Source organism: Rhinolophus hipposideros (genome assembly GCF_964194185.1).
Source record: "Rhinolophus hipposideros genome assembly, chromosome: 15".
NCBI classification, from domain to species: Eukaryota; Metazoa; Chordata; class Mammalia; order Chiroptera; family Rhinolophidae; genus Rhinolophus; species Rhinolophus hipposideros.
The window spans coordinates 2295172-2312359 of NC_138061.1; the positions used below are offsets into that span (position 1 = coordinate 2295172).

The following is a 17188-nucleotide window of genomic DNA, read 5'->3' on the forward strand; positions in this document are numbered from 1 at the left end:
TACTCCCTACCCAAGGGCCACTTCCAGCTCGTCCTGGTCACCGGGACCCACGATGACCATGACCGGCTGGCAAGGGGAAGGGGGGCCGGTCCCAACTGTCTTCAAGCAATGAGGACAGGACTTCAGGGTTTTACAAGCCCGTCCTTTCCCCTCACCCCTTTATATCCCAGATGCCTCCTGCCCTGGTGTTGTAATTTTTCTGTTGTGAAAATTTCAAAACCTTAACTTTCAGCCCCGTTATCTGATAGACTTAAGGGGAAGGAAAGCCAGTTGGACAGTTCTTTCCCGCTCCTACTGGCAGAGCAGGGACCCCAAGATGGCAGTGGCGGGTGGAAGAGCTCCCTGCTCCACGACTCCCAACCATGTCTCTGAGTTTTGAGACCGCACAGGAGGATCCCCGCTGTCCCTGGAACAGGGGCGGCGCATGCGAGTACAGTCACAGCACCCTCAGTTCAGCCTGTGGGCACAAGGTACTGGGAGAAGGGGATCCGCGTGGGTGGGACGAGTGCTGCGCAGGGGTCCCACGGGCAGCTGCAGCTCCACCTCGGCCCCTGGAGGGCGCCATCGGCAGACGACGGAGGGCTCTGGAAATGTGTGGAGTATCCTGGGAAAGCCCACTCCAACCTCCCATCCTAGAGACCCCCTTTTAGAAACTCCAGAACACCCACTGAAAGGGAGCTTCTGGAGACAGTGCTAGATGACAAAAGGGGTGACAGGGCACCCTGTTGATTACAGCAGCACAGTTTCAGTTCATTATATGCAAAAGAGTTCAAGGTTTTATCTGTTTACGGCTAGTCAATTCAGGTATGAGCTCAAGATTCAGAAGCTTCTCTCCCCACCTTCTCTGAAAACTCGACTCCATTTTCAAGTTCTTTCTTGCTGTAAATCATAGCAGCATTTAGAATACCATTAAACTTACTTGGTTTATTCCACTTTCAAATCCAAGATCGCTTTAAATTTACCTTAACTAAAATCTCAGGGTAACTTTTTGTTCTTTAAGTATATGTAAGCATGCATGCACACATATGTACGTATGTAAACGATCAGTTATATTAAAATGACTATAAAAGTCACTATGCGAAGCATAAACCTCTGCTATGTGTCTAGAATGGTTTTGGTTGCCATCAGTAAGATCCAAACAAAAGCTTAAAAAGAAATGTCTGGGAAATTGTTTCTGGGTTATCACAGGCTTTACGTGCCTCCGGCAAACTCCATTGAGACAACAAGCTCTCAGTTCATCCCTCAAGAATATAACATCTAAGCATGGTAAGTTTGAGACATTAAACTGAAAACTCATCCAAGAAGACACAGTGCTGCCCCCCAACTCTGCTGTAAGTGTCACCAATGGAGTTTACGGAAGGGGCTGCCTGTTCACGTGCAGTCTGGTTTTCTGTGCTGTTGGCGAGCAGGTAGGTTAGGTTCACAATACGCTGATTGAAAAATGTACTGCCATTCAGATGTGTTCCTATTTAAACCTTGCAGCCAGTGAGAGTCCAGAGTTGACGTGCATGCATCATTTTTACTGCCTTTGCCAAGAATTACGTGGTCACGTGCCAAAACTAACACAACCGTTTGGAATGGGTGTCCTCACAGCGTGGCCACATGCTGTCTCTGTTTAGATGATGTAAAAATACCAAGTTGGTATAGTCAATAAAGTGAGCTGTGAGGTAAGTGATAGTTAATAAGTCAGGCTCCCTGAAGGAAACATGGGGAGGGAGCCGAGCGACTGACCTCGCTGGAAGACGGGATGGTGAAGGGCAGGCACGGGGAGCTCCTGGAGAGCCGAGGGCTTGTGGAAGTAGGCATCCAGCCAAGCTGCGCACTGCACGAGGGGCTCTGCCATTCCTCCATGTCCGGGGGCCTCCGTGGGGCTGCAAAAGTGATAACAGGAGCTTAATAAACCCAGAGGCTTCAGTCTACACGTCTGAAAAGTACACAGAAAACACTAATGCACCAAAATGGGCCAAGTCTGTAGCTGTTTCATGAGGATGCCCGTCTCAAGTAGCTGAGCAACAGGCATTACGACAGCAGACAGTGGGCTGGAGGAGGATAAGCGGGGAGGCGCCTGGAGCTATTTCACCCACGCCTCCCCCTTCGGCTTTAACGAAACAAGGGGCGAAAGCTCGGAAGGGACGTCCCAACACACGGCTCTCCTATCTGGGGCTCCAAACGTTTGCAGTCACCATAAAGCAGGATGTGACAGAACAATGATGACGTGCAGACACGATTCGCGTGGGAGTGTGCCTGTCCTTTTGCAGGACTAATGCAGGACAGATGTGTATTTATTTGCATCTATTTTCAGCTGTAAAATTTCCAAGTATTCATTATCAAAAGTGTCTTCCAGAAACACTATTAAAGTAAACTGTACCACTCACCCTCCCACCCCCACTGATTTTCAGAAACAGAATCACATACTCATGTGTTTCGATTGCTTTGTGCTGCATTATGGGGGATTTCCTCCCAGTTTGCTTTCTTTTCTTTTTTTTAAAGTTTATTGGGATGACAATTGTTAGTAAAATTACATAGATTTCAGGTGTACAATTCTGTATTACATCATCTATAAATCCCACTGTGTGTTCACCACCCAGAGTCAGTTCTCCTTCCATCACCATATATTTGATCCCTCTTACCCTCATCTCCCTCCCTCCACCCCCCTTACCCTGTGGGAACCACTAAACTATTGTCTATGTCTATGAGTTTTTGTTTGTTCATTTGTTTGTCTTATTCTTTTGTTGTTTTCAGTTTTATATCCCACATATCAGTGAAATCACGTGTTTCTCGACTTTTTCTATCTGACTTATTTCACTCAACATAATAATCTCAAGATCCATCCATGTTGTCACAAATGGCACCATTTCATCTTTTCTTATGGCAGAGTAGTATTCCATTGTGTATATATACCACAACTTCTTTATCCAGTCACCTATGGAAAGACACTGGTTGTTTCCGTGTCTGGGTTGCTTTGCTTTCTGTCTTCTGATTCCCATGCATGAGAGTGTCCGCTCTGTGTGCAGGACGTCCTGTGAGCGTGTACGTTCAGTGACAGTACCAGGACTTTTATGCCTGGGTCTCCTGTTGGTTCATTTTCAAACCCTCCTGCTTGTTCTTTATGGTTGGTAGTCTCCCTTTTATCGCCTTAAGTTTATTGTAGATGTGCTTCAGATGGTTTCACTGTTCCTTCTACTTGGGGTGCTGATTCTTGTTTTTGGGACCCTGCAGCCGCCCCTCATGGACCTGATTTCTCTTTGGAAGAGGCTGATTTTCCGGGATGTGTTCCGCTGGACAGAGAAAATGACCCTATGGAGAGGATACACTTTTGCTGCTTCTGAGCCCTGGAGTTTAGGATGGATCTAGTTCTTTCAGTTGCCCAGGACTCCACACTCATGGCAGCACGGGAAGGTGGAAAGGCCACCACAAAGCAGGTACAGGAAGCTCTTCCTGAGCCCCTTCCACCTCCCTGTCCAGCGTGCTAAGGGCAATGCACGGGCCTCAGTCTCCAGGCTGTGCTCCTTCACCACACACTTACTGCCTTATGAGGGTCCAGGTGATGTGAAGAGGCCACTATCCCAGCCCAGGAGTGCAGGCCTGGCTGTGCCTGTGCGGGTAGGGGACAACAGTGTGAGCGGGCACTGCAGACCGAGATGTCCTGCTTCATGCTACCGTGTTCTCTGAAAATAAGACCTAGAAGGACCATCAGCTCTAATGTGTCTTTTGGAGCAAAAATTAATTTAAGACCAAGTCTTATTTTAGTGTAATATGATATATGACATTGTATGATATGATACAATATAATACCGGGGCTTATATTAATTTTTGCTCCAAAAGATGCGTTAGAGCTGATGGTCTGGCTAGGTCTTATTTTCGGGAAAACAGGGTACAAGTGGTGGGAGCAGCTGCTGCCCTTTCAGCAGGGCATATAAATGGTCCAGTGTTGGAGTCTGAGTCTCCCGGTCACAGCGCTTTGTAGGTGTAAGAGTCTCCAGCAAGGTCCTGGGACCTTTCCAGAAATGAGCTTCCCCCTGAGGGTTGCACAGAGGTCCCCTGCACGGTTTCTCAGTGGAGCAGGAGGTGGTCGGGGAGAGCTTTCGAAGCTGTGAATACAGACAGTGTGAAGGAAGGAACCAAAGGACAAACAGGAAAAGAAATGAGCCCAGCAAGATGACCAGGGATTAAGGGACAACTGAAACTCAGGCCCCACAGAGCTGGACACAGTTGGGCAATCCTGGGGACAATGTGACTGCCTGGAGCAGGTTCAGGCTTTGGCTCAGCTGCCACCTTTCCTAGGTCTCTGTGAGGGGAAAGCCACACAGACAGGACCCTTGGTCCACCCGGACCTTGAATCAACAGGGCTCTTGGGGGCCCCGTCACCAAGAGGCTCATGGGACGTAAGCTCAATCCACAGGCAGAGAACAGGTCTCAGAATGGCTACTCATGGAGATGGAACCGCTGTGTTCTCATTGCTCTGATTTTTCTCTCTGTGAGGACATCTGGACATGGAAAGGAGAGCCTCTGTGTTAACATGGCTTAAATATTATTCAACGTCAGAGAGAAATTCTCAATCACTATTCTCATCTGTTCCTTACTTCCCAAAAAAACAGTGTACTGATGATATCTAAAAAGAAAGGTGAGAATTCTGTCACATGCTTTGCCATCCTGCTCCCGGGGTAGGGGGATAGAGAGTGAGGGAGAGTAAAGGGGGCACGGAGGGTAAAGGAGAGGTCCCTGCAGCCAAAGCTGAGACCACGCAGCCCCTGGCTGATGACACCACTCTGAGCCGGCAGCCATCTAGACATGATGTCTGTTCAGACAGGAGGTGAACCACCTCCTGTGTCACCACCTCCAGTGTCACCACCTTCACCCCATGGGGGACTTCCCTCTGAGGAAGGAATGGGACAGAGCTCTCCTCCAGACCCTCGCATGAAACCCCCTTGGCCTGCCGCATCTGCAGGACCCTCATGGAGCCGGGTGCCAGTCAAGAATGGCAGCAAAGGCCAGCTGCTCACCGCCATGGCTGGTCCTCAGGCCTGTAGTGCCGGCCACCCCATCACACACACCTCAAAGGGGTTCCTCACGTGTGGGAGCACACGCCGCAGGAGATGGGGCATCCTGACCCCAGAGGCAGGGGCTGCTGTACCCACCAGCCACTTCTCTGCTTCAAGAGCCACAATTCCTCACTCACGCATCAGCCCCAGTGACACAGGGCGCGTTTGGGCGTCCCACCACACTGCCCACACTGGTGGCTGCGCCCTCTGAGCTGCTGAGGGAATTGAAATGTGAGCTGCTTCCCTAGCGTTTCCCACTCTTAAAAGGATATTTGAAGAATTTTTATAGTAGTAAAATTCATCTCAAATTGATTTTTTATGCTTGTGCTAAAGATCCCAACCTCTGATTTACTCTGTAGTTCTCCTTTTCAACTCTTTCTCTATTGGCATTAGATTACTATTCATGGGTGAAATGTAATTAAACAGCTTTGATTCCGAAGCCAGGATTTATGATACTACATTTAAAATGAATGGCATTAAACACACACATAAAACCAGATTTTTAAAGCCATGACACAAATTTCCATTTCTACAATAAAATGAAATTTATTCCCTGCCCTGCCCTCTCCTCTAACCTCGCTCTGCTTGTCCACGAACGAGCTGTGGTGTGACAGTCTTCCGGCATCGCTAACGGTGGCTCTTATCGTGGGGGAGGTCCCCGGCTTCCTACTGACGACGCTGAAACCCCGATCCTTATGGGCGCTGTGGCCCACACTCATTTAAATCCCATGTCCAAGTCTTCATGGAGAGCCTCGCAACTCACCCACCACTGACATGCAAACACCTGCGGCCACTCCACTGTGCCTAGGAATGCACCCAGCAACCGTGGGAGCCCCGACAGCGCCCGCAGGCATGGCTCTGGAAGCGCCAGAGACACAAAGACCCCGTCCTGAAATCAGGGACTGCAGAGTCAATACCCAAGGCCTTCCCCCGGGATGTCATCGGTAAGAGTATTCCTGTGGCACGTCTCGTGACACTGCAGCACCCCGCCCCCCTTTTTTTCCCTTAGCTTGGCACAAGAAGGCTGGCTAGTGGCTGGAAATGAATCTGGCTTTGTTGAGCTTTTCAACATACGACAACGGAGAGCACTGGGTGGGTACCTCATACTGCAACCATAAAAACACATATGGTTTGGTTTAAGGGTTTCTTCAAGAAATACGCAACTGTTGGCAATTCCAGGGACTCCGTAAGAAGAAATAGGAGCACAGTGTACTGCCTGCAGGGGAAGCTTCCGGAACGGCAGTGTGTCGGGAAGCCCTGCGTGGAGCTCTCCTGGAGCTGTGACCTGTGAGAAGGCCATGACCTGCTCCCGTCCTGGGTGTGGAGAAAGAACATTCCCGTGTTGAACTGTTTTGTTATAAACCTGCCCTTCACCCCAAAGGAGGACATAGAAAAGTGGATGAAATGCTCCGGAACAAACTTCTGATTCTAAAAAGCTTCTAATAAAGCTTCTATAAACTTTATAAATAAATAACTCTATATTCCCACTGAACTTAGTGGTTCGATCCCACTGCAATGCCTCCCCAGACATATTATCGGGGCGTCCCCAACTCAACAGCTCAGAAGTCACTCATTACAAGGCTGCCTACCTACCAGGAAGCAGCTCACATTCCAGGAATGCGAGGGGACAGCGGCAGCAGGACACCTGGGGAAGCAGGGCGACTAGGCGCCCAAGCCACATAGAAAGGCAACAGCCCCGGGGACAAAGCTGTGGCCAGCTCCAGGTGGCCTCCCACTGGGTGCTGTGGGTCAGCGAGGTCAGCCCAAGGCTGGACAGGTGTGGGGGGGCGCTCTCTGCTACAGGCTACCTGGAACAGGGACTCGCTGACAAGTAGCCTGCCTGGCCCACAGTGGGCAAAGCATGACAGGCCAGCCAGGCCCTTTGGAGCCAGCTGCCCAAGGTCTAAAAGGGCCTCACGTGTGGGCGTGTGCCTGGCATGACACGAGGCAGGCGGGTGGGCTCGGCACCAGCTCCTTGTTCCCTGCCTGGTCAATCCTCTGAAACTCAAGCAAGTTGGTGGGAGACTTGGGCATTCAGATTCGGGGGGTCCTCAAGACTTTACTGGCAGCAAAGAATCACTAAATCCTCATTTCTGAATGGATTCTACTCCCCAAAGACACTGACATGTCACAGACTTGACCTAAATCCCATCTGATGTAAGGCAGTGGGCCATAGGTTCTGGCACTCACACCTGCCTGGCACCAGAGGCAGACCATGTAATGCTCTGCACTGAGCTCTGTTCCTCCAAACGCCTCTCTTTCCGACCTCAGAACTTGGACAACAGTTCATAGGATGAAACTGAGCCTCTTGGCTTGGGAACGTTAACTGGTGAAGCTGGAGGGTCACCTAAGGAAAGAGCCCCACACCCGTATTCTTTTGAACTCATCTGGAATTGGGCTGGGAGATGGCCCCCAGGATGTATCCCTCAGCAAAGCTGGGGGGGGGGTCGGTCTGCATGAAACACCAGGGTGCTCAGGTACCACGTTTAGTGGGAGGAAGGAGGAGCCCAGAGCCTTCGCGGCGGCCAGCACCCTGATATGTCTGGCGTCTGGAGATGAGAAGTGTCTCCCAGGTGGAGCTGGCGGAGCGAGTCTAACCTTCTCTGTGCTGCAGGCCGCGGCGTGGATGGGGGAGGTCCCTGGGACTCCAGGGTAGAGTGCCAGACCTCGCAGGCTCAGGAAGGCACATTCTCAGCAGAAATGGAAAACTGCGAGAGAGGTAACTTTATAAACTTCATATGGAGACTCTTGCTAAGTATCACTGGAAAACACAATTATGTCCAATTTAACAGACCTTTAGCGCAGTCTCTTGTGCTTGTGTCTGATGGATTGGTCTTGCATTTAATCACACCTTCTTGCTAATGCTCTCATGCTTTTCTTTCAGTGGTAGAATTGAAGACAAGAAATAAATAATGCTACCTGCTAGCAATAAAGACCTTGTTTTGTTTTCGTTTTTTTGTTTTTTTTTTTTTTTAAATGAGGCTGAATAAAGCCTTTAAACTCTATATTCCCACTGAACTTAGTGGTTCGATCCCACTCAAGCATTTATTGAGGACCAGTCTGTACATGGCTTCTTGGCAAGAGTATTGCCCGGGGGCTTGCCGTCCAACCGGGCAGGCAGGGCAGGTAAAGGTAAAACACAGAGGTATAGCAACTCTCCCCAGGTTTCACTGAAAGCCCCAAGGAGCCCTCCCCTCACTGATTAGGACTTTTACATGCCAGCTTCTGAAGGAACACTGCAAGTGACTACTCTGTGACACTGCGTGGTGGTCAGCAGCTGTGTGGGCAATACCACCACACGGGTGTGACAGAGTTTGCACAAGTGTTTGAACATTCTAGAGTTATATTAGGACACGGAGTAGGAAAAGGAAAAATCATAGTGTTGATGCTGGAAATAAGGAAACACCAATCTTGAATAACGTAATACAACTGAGTCAGAGATGCAAGACAAAAGGGATTCACGCCCACAGGGATTCACTGATGTCACAGTTGCTGCTGATGAAGAGGGTGGTGCTCGCCGCCTATTGACTGTATCAGCTGCTGTTCTCAATGACTCACGGGTTATCTCAGTGATTTGCCACACAATCCAAAGAACAATATGTGTTCAACTGTGAAAGAAAGGGGGAATCAAGAAATGCATGGACGATCAGCAGCATATTTAAGTTTATATGGACACAACAGGTATGGTTTAGATATGTGTATACATTTTCACTCTCTGGGATGAGAGCCCCTACTGCTCGTGAGACAAGAGTTTACTGGTTGATTTTCACGTGTTTGGTTGCACTGTCTGTTTTCAGATATGCATTCTGGACGAAAGGAAGAGATTTCCTATCATACAAGAGAGGGAAATAAGTAATGATGTTGTTTATTCCTACTTTACCCCAAAGCCAACAGGATGGCTAGCTGGAGTTCTGAGGTAGCTCCGCAAACCGTCACGGAGCTGTCACTGTGTGGTTCACAACAGAGGTGACATAAATCCTGCCCCTTGCCTCGATGCCATCCATCCCACAATCACACATGGCCGGAATGAATTCTACATTTACCATGTTATCAGAGGTCACCAATGGTTCATGTCCCAAGGTCAATGATAGGAGGAAGAGGCGGTTTAAAATTCCACCCCATTTACTCACTTTCTGGGTGGTCACAGGTATGCTGCTTAAATCGGATATCAGTGTTAAATGGATTTCCATAGCCCCAATTTTCCAAGCCCAAATTGGGGCTTTGGATTAATGTCAGAACCTAAATAAGGCCACAGAGGAATTTACTGTAGTATTTTAAAATACCCATCAAAATCAGAGAAAATTTTATGTAAAATTTCAGCTCCTCTCCATATAAGGAACATGTCATAAGAATTGTATATATTTTTAAAAAATAATTGATTCTTAAAAATACATCAGCAATAATAAAATATTTTTAAAAGACAATTTAAATAGTACACTTGGCATTCTAGAATGCCTTAAAAAAATCCTATTTACTTTCCCCCCTAAATGTTCAAATTGATAAAAGGGAAACTGTGTTTTATCAACATTCTAACATATCATTAAAAATCTCTACTATGTGACAGATGAAGATAAAAACACCCCAAAACTATAGATGAATCATCAAATCCCTAATGATTCCAAAACAATTACAGGATGCAGAGCAATCTAGTTAAATTTTATTCAAAAGCTTACTACACTCGTGTTTTCTTTTATTTTTCTATCAAGAAACCCATGAGGTTTAAGCACAATTCATTATGTATGAGACCCCACTTGCGGTGCTTGACTGTTGATTAATAGCAAAGTTTGCTGTGTGTACATTTGCAACATTAGATGCATACAATATGCTAACTTATTCTTTCACTGAAACTAATTATTTACAAAAATGACTACTTGAGACTACAATTTATTAAATGCATGCATCCAGTCTCAATTTGGCCCCCAAAGACAGCCTGGAATGAAGATCTTTTACTTGATGTGACAACTTCTAGAAACGCAATTATTAATATTGTAAATGTGGGAAGTAAGGAGTTCAAATGGCCTTATGTCCACGTTGCATTTGTTCTTCACCACTGAAACCGAGAACAAAGAAGCGTTTTAACATTTCACACATAGCATGTGAGTGCTATGTTCCTCCTTCCCAGCTTAATTTAGCTTCTAAATAAAATGCTTACACATTAACAATGAAATAGTTTATAAAGGAAATAACAGCTAACATAAAAGAGGAATAAAAAGCCCTAATCAAATTGCTGCTTAAGTAGATTACAATTCTGTCAAGAATTTAGTTCATTTGTTGAAAAATATCTGTAGAAATAGAAAACTTTTAAAGAATCATCCCACGAGTCTCATCAAATTACTGGTATACCCACAGGGTACTTTTTCCCCAAAGGATCTCTCAGATGTTTGCTAAATTGGCACGATTCAACAATTCTCCCCACTCCCAGAAAAGAAGGGGCAGAGGAGGAATCAGTCCACACACAGGAATTACAGATATCTCATAGTTGGATGTAGCTTTCAAATGGGGCATCTGGTCAACCACGAGTGTCGTTCAGGCTAGCTGTAACCCCCGTGGCCCACGGCGGCAGCCACCCACCCTGAGAATCCTCCTCCATCATCTGGCCTCTCTCTACAGCTGCCCCTTCTGATGTCCTCAGAGCCTCTGTGTGGCCCTACTCTGAGCTGCTGAAGATATGTGCCACTGCAGGCTCGAGAGAGAGAGAGAGAGAGAGAGAGAGAGAGAGAGAGAGAGAGAGAGAGAGAGAGAGGAATCAGACTCCAAGATCAGGAAAAGTAATGTCTGTGCCCAAAAGACAGAAGATTGTCACATGCTACGAACTGCTCTGTGCATTCAAGTTTTGCAAAGACACCTGCAGAAAAAGAGGACTTGGTTCCAAAGCAGGGCCTGCTCTGGGATGCAGAGGAACCAATATATCAGTGGGTGGGACGTTGCTTTCTACAAAAAACAAATGTTAAGAGAAAAAAAAGTAGGTAGCATGTGAATGGGAAGAATCTCAGGGCATGTCGTCAAGATGGGTGAAAGATGACTGGTCTTCTACCGTGCAATTTAATTTCTCCCAGTAACACAGCCAAGGTCTACCACAGTCAAGGCAACTGACCACGGCAGTCTCAGCTGAGAGAACATCTCGCGGTCACACCTCCATCACACAGCATGCGCTTGGGAGGTACGGTCCTGAATCAAGTGAAGGATAAACGATATGGAAACAATCAAGGTAAACTTTGTATAAAATTTCATAGCTGCTACTTACTGAATGCCTAACGTGTGATAGGCTTGTAATTGGGAAACTGTTCTATGTTTATGCCTCCCAATAACCATTGAGGGAGGTATTATTATCTCTGTGTTCTAGAAGAGGAAACAGGGCCAGCGGTTACGTGATGATAACTAACGTCTAAGGGATGGAAATGGGATTTGGACTGAAGTCAGTCTCATTCCAAAGACCTTAATCTCTGGACCATCTCCATGAAGCAGAAGTACTCTTGCCCATCTCTTTGAAATAGAAACAAATGATCTCCACTTACCATGAAAAGTCCCTGTGTTCACATGCCCTGTACTTGGTAGTGTATGTGCTGTTTACCATTTGGATGTATTCTCTTTTACAATCAGGTCAATTCTGTAAATTTTTCCCAAATTCTCCGGACAACAATCTAGGACGATTGCCTTGTCACTCAAAGACAATGGGAATCTGAGTGTTGAATCTGGGTCACACTAGGGTCTCAGGCTCGTAGACAGTAGCCCACAGGGCATCACTGGTCTACACCCTTACAGGAAGGCCATGTTTACATTCAAATGACCAGTCCACACAACACACAGTGTTCCTTTAACCAGGTAAGAGGCCTAGGTCTTAGGATGCTTCAGGCCCATCACCTTGCCCATCCTCAACCCCACAGAGGCAAGGCATGGAGTGAGAAAGGCCACAGCACCATTCTAGGCGGCTGGTCAACCAGCAGGGCAGGCCTATGCTACGGCAGGTGTGGGCCTGGGCTGCGTCAAGAAATCAGAAGGACCATCACCCCATGGAGGCAGCTCTGGTATTTGAATGGACAAATTGCAATGTCATCGAGTGACCCAACTCTGCCTCCCAGCCCTGCATCCTATCTGGCACATGCTTGGGGCTCAGTACCTGCCTGCTGAACGAATGAGTAAACAAGACCCACTGGTGTTCACATGGTCACCATAGCACGTGCACTGAAAACACCTGCATCTCAGATTTCATTTTTCCAATGAATAATTTGCTGAAAACCATTCCCTAGGGTCCAGAAAGCCCACAAAGATTTCCTCAACAGTGAAAGCTGCATTTCTCTGCCTTTCCAGATTTTGTAGCAGACTGTCGAATAACAAAGTTTGCTGAAGCCCAGGGAGCCCACGTCACTTTCAATTTGCTTACTTTGATAGAACCCTACCGTCAAACCTAGAAGTGTTTCTGATTGGAAGACACAAGACTAAGTGGGCCTTCCTTCCTGCTGTTCCATTCTGGCTCCTGATATAAGGCAACCAACCAACTGCATCATGAGAGGAAACAAAAGAATGAAATAAAATAGCAAATCCTTGAGCCTCATCTTCATGCTATGACTGCAGATACTCCTCGTAAGTCTACTGAATTCCAGAGACCACACACAGATTCTACAAAGCCCACTGATGGCGCACCCCCCAAGAGAAGCTCATTGGGTCTTTAGCAGAGAAGGGAAGAGGTCCCAGAGGGAGAAGCCCCTCAGCCACCCCCTGTGACACGCAGAGGGCCCCAGCAGACCTTCTGCAGACTCTGCCCTCTGCCCACTGTAGAGCCACGAGAAAGACGCCCACTACTGGGAGGCAGGAACATGCCCCTCCAATGCCGAATGGGCATTCCGGAACTTGTGGTGAGCAACGGGACAGAGGGTGTGAGAGGCAAAGTGCATGGTGACAAGGTGCCACCCGTCCCTGAGCTAGGGGACCTAGCCCCACCAGGCCCCTCTCACAGTTAGCCATCTCCCGTGACAGCAGTTTTTGATTTGCCATCTTCATTAACGAACATTTTTCCCCCCCTTCTCCTCTGAGCCCACACAGTGAGAAATAACATTTTGGTACTGGGAGGGCTGGAGAACACCCGCCCCTAATATGCTTTGCAAAATTGATCTCCGCACAGCTTCAAGACTACTTTGTCATGATGCAATTCAGAAAAAAATTACTTTTCATCTTAGCAAGGGAATATATCCTAATTTAAATGATAAAACAATAACGATTTTTCTGAAGACGCTGCCTCTTGTTTTTCTAAAGACATGCATTATATGAGGACCTGACCCCATTAACTCGTGTACTGGGCTCATTAATAAATAATCCTGCCACTAAATTATCTGTCTTGTAAATTGGTTTGTACAGTTCTAAATAATAGATAGTTCCCTATTATCAAACACACTGGAGTTTTAAAAGAAAAGCATAGCTTATGACATAAGTTAATACTACAGCTTCATGCGGGAACAGCGCACTTTCTCAGAAGGCCCGAGCTCTGCCTGTTTATTGTCGCAGCTGGAACACGTTAGCTGGTGGCAAGGCTGAAAACACTATATTTAATATCAGACAAGTATATTGAGTATACATTAGTGGCCAAAAAAATCTTAAGCAACTATTAAATGGACAGTTAATGTAATTGTATTTTAAAACACTGAGGTCATATTTAATTTTGAATTGAAACTCTTAAAATGTGCTTTCTGGCAAGGAGCTAGAGTAATAAAACAACGTTAACTACAGAACAAAACTAAAACATTATTAAAATAAATCTTTTTTCCAGAGTACTAGTATTTGCAAGAAGTAGATTACAAGAAGCAGAAAACATTTGTACTTCTTCAGCGAGTATTGTCACTGACACTGGGAATGGAGACTTTTCTCTTGAAGGATGATGTCACTCTGAAGACCGAGCACAGCCATCATTCCCGCCCTCCCTGTCTCTGCGCGCTGGCTGCTCTCCCAGCATCTTTTGTCTTCTGTCCAGGGTGTTCAAACTTAGTTTGGCAACACCCTGAGGTCTTCTAATAACAAGTCTAGCAGCAAAGATCCCAATTAAGTTCAAGAGCAGGAAGTGAAGGGAACGGGGCCGGGGGAAGTCTGACAAGAGAATAGGCAGGATGGACAGAGAGGAGGAAGAATGGGGAGGAAAACATTTTTGCTGCAAGGCCAGCCAATTAAAAATCCCTTTAGGAGGCACCACTTGCTACTCAAAGCAGGTTGGAAAGTCCAATTTCATATGCCTTTTTCCTCCTCTTAAAAAATCAATGCAGCCCTCTGGGAGGCTGTCATACTTGCTGGACCGTAAGCTTCCCTCCTGGACCCAGTTCACAGCCCTCCCAGGGGAAGAGAGAAGGGGTTGTCACAGGGCTTTCCAGCAAAAACAATGCAGCATTTATTTACAGGTGTTCTGACAGCTGGGCCAACCCTGGAGCCAGGAGGCGGCACTTCTGAGAGCCTATGCCTCGATTTGACCCCTGAACCCCTCTACCCCAAGCTTGAGAAGGGCAAAGGGGGAGAAAGACAGAGACCTCACTGAGAGCTTGAAGGTAACTTGCCAGCACGTCCTCTCATAGATGCTCCACATGGAGTCACCCAATCCTCAAGGCTAGACCGTGGGCCTCTGGGCCACCTCATTCTGCCCCACCACAACCACAAGGGACCGTGAATGCTCTGGAGTCTTTTCTTGGGTCCTGAATCCTTAGCCCCTTGAGGACCAGGACTTCCTCAGAGCACAGACAGCCTTCACCTCTCGCGACAACGGGTGCTCCGCTGAGGCCCACGCTCCCCTTGAGTTTGCTCCATTCCAGCTTCTTTCACTTCGACCTGAGTCTCAGGCCTGAGTGATTTTGGGACCCTTTGAAGAGGACTTTCAGATGCTCAAGAAAATTGTAATTTGAGAAATAATAACCTATTACATGAACTCGTTATATGAAAACAATCTTTCAATGGTCAATACCTACAGAAGCAGCCTTTTACCTGCACGAACAGGGAGATGCTTATTCTTAAAGATTTGCATTGCAATGAAAACAGAAATGTAAGCATCTCAGAACTGACAGGTCCCTGGAACGCAGAGGTCACGTGACGAGCGAGGGGCACAGCAGGGCTGTGTCAGTCTTCCTCCCGTTCTTCTCGTCCCAGGTCTGTCAACACTGACTGAGCAGACCCCCGGCCAGGTGCAGGTACAAGCAGATTCGGAAACGAGACGCCTATAGGCAATCTCGTTTTCCATGAATGTACTGATGCCGCATTGTTTAATTTTTGTGTAGTGAAGACTGGATGACACTTCCCCTGCCTGGCTTTGCCAGAGAGCCGTGGTCACTTCAGATAATTGATCACACTGTCCCATCACTGCCCATCCAGGAACGATGGATGGACGTCGTTCTGTCCAACACGGAAACCCGGGACCCTCAAAGCTCTCCCAGCTGAGACCGTCTCCATTTACACACAAGGTAACTTCACGGTTTGTGCCTCCCAGGCCATTTTCATGCTCAGGATATAACTGTGAGTTTGTCCTTTTCTCCACTGCAGCCCCTTAGCTCAGGCCCCAGACCTCCAGCTGCTGCCAACACATCTTGCTGACAACTACCCAGCTCTTTAAACCATCACTTGGCTCCCATTTGTCCCCACACAGGATTGTCAAGATCTCAATGGCTGGCAGGCTCCCAAGGGCCAAACCGCTTATTTCTGTAAATAAAGTTTTACTGGAACCCATCCATGCCCGTTTGTTCGATGCACCCCAGCGGGCTGAGCAGTTGGGCTAGCTGGCTGGCCAAGCCCAGGATGTTTACTGTTGGGCCCTGTACAGAAGACGGCTGTGGACCCCGGGCTGGACACAGTGACCAGACGTTTGTCCTCTGCCCGCAAGCCTCTGCCCAGTGTCTCCACGGCCCCCTTCATTCCCGATTCCCTAGGGCCCCACGCTGGTCCTCTGACCTGTAATGTCCCCACATTCAAATCCGTCAACCCTACCTCAACCCCTAATTTAAGTGTCACCTCCTCTGTTCTCTGTACCTCCAGCCACCTCAGTCCACACCGGTGTCTGAGCGCTGGTCTGGGGGTGCCGAATGGTCCTGTAGCTGACACTTGCTGAGTGCTCACCCTGAACTGGACATCGGGCTTTGTGCTCACTGACCACCCATCGATCCCTCAATCCCGACTCTCTCGATTCCCGTTCCTCCCAGAGTGCTACCCTGCCTGCCACCTGCTGCCCCGACTGCCACCCTCTCTATTGCCACCACAATCCTCTACTGGTGCCTCTTTCTTGCTTCTATTCGCCTCACCCTACTGGCTGAGGTGCGTGGACTTTCACAGCCTCGGGTGTCACTGGGTGTGGGCCTGCAGGGGACAGACACATCCTGCTGTCCTGGGGCTCTTGCCCCAACCAGCTGCCTGCTTGGCCACCTGGAGTTGGTCATGACCTCCAACTCAATATGCAAGGTCAAATGCAGCTCTCTCCCTAAGCCAGTTACATCGTCCAATTTCCCTACTGCTGTTAACAATGGCATGGAATTCTCCTTCCTCCCACCTGCCCACGTTTGAAAGCCCTGGAAATGTTGCCAGGTTTGTCCCGTGATATCTCTGGTCTCCTTTGCCTTCGGCCGCCACCGCACACAGTTCCCATCTGCAGCCTGGACAACAACCAGACCCTCGGAACTGGCCTTTCCACAGTCTACTCCCACCCAGAGAAACCTGCCCAAATCAGGTATATCTTCCCCAAATCCTGCCTGGTCCATGCCACCATCCTGCTCACAAGTCTCCCTGAATCCTCAGCTCATTCACACAGTCAGATCCAAACTCTGCCTTTGGCCTTAGTCACAGCCCCACAGTCTGGCCTTGACTAAGCTTTCCCCTGGAAGGACCCTGAACTCCAGCGAGTCTGGTCACTGACCTTCCCACCCGGGATCTTGCCCCTCCAGCCCCCTGCCTGCAGTGTACCTGGTACCTTAAGCCACTGTATCGCAGACCGGGGTGATGGCTTCTCCAAGCACAGCCCTCCCTTTCGATGACTGTTAGTCATCACAGCAAGTGACACTGAGTGACTCTGGGGCATGCTCAGTGCTGGCTGAACTGTTAACGAGCAAGTGAAAATTTCAGGATGAGGGGCAGTGGGGGCAGAGAGATGTTACCGAATGTGCTTCCAAATGATTAGGATTTGCTTTCAGAGGAAA

The 17188-nt window shown here is 48.1% G+C and overlaps 1 protein-coding gene across 4 annotated transcripts in view; it reads right to left on the minus strand.

The window, feature by feature from the left end:
• Positions 1–17188, minus strand: part of MGMT (O-6-methylguanine-DNA methyltransferase) — a 244603-nt gene that overhangs the window by 37272 nt on the left and 190143 nt on the right. For all 4 annotated transcript variants that reach the window (XM_081074334.1, XM_081074333.1, XM_081074336.1 and 1 more), the window contains one exon: positions 1732–1871. In XM_081074334.1, the coding sequence (XP_080930460.1) occupies positions 1732–1871 (140 nt within the window). The remainder of the gene's footprint in view (positions 1–1731; positions 1872–17188) is intronic.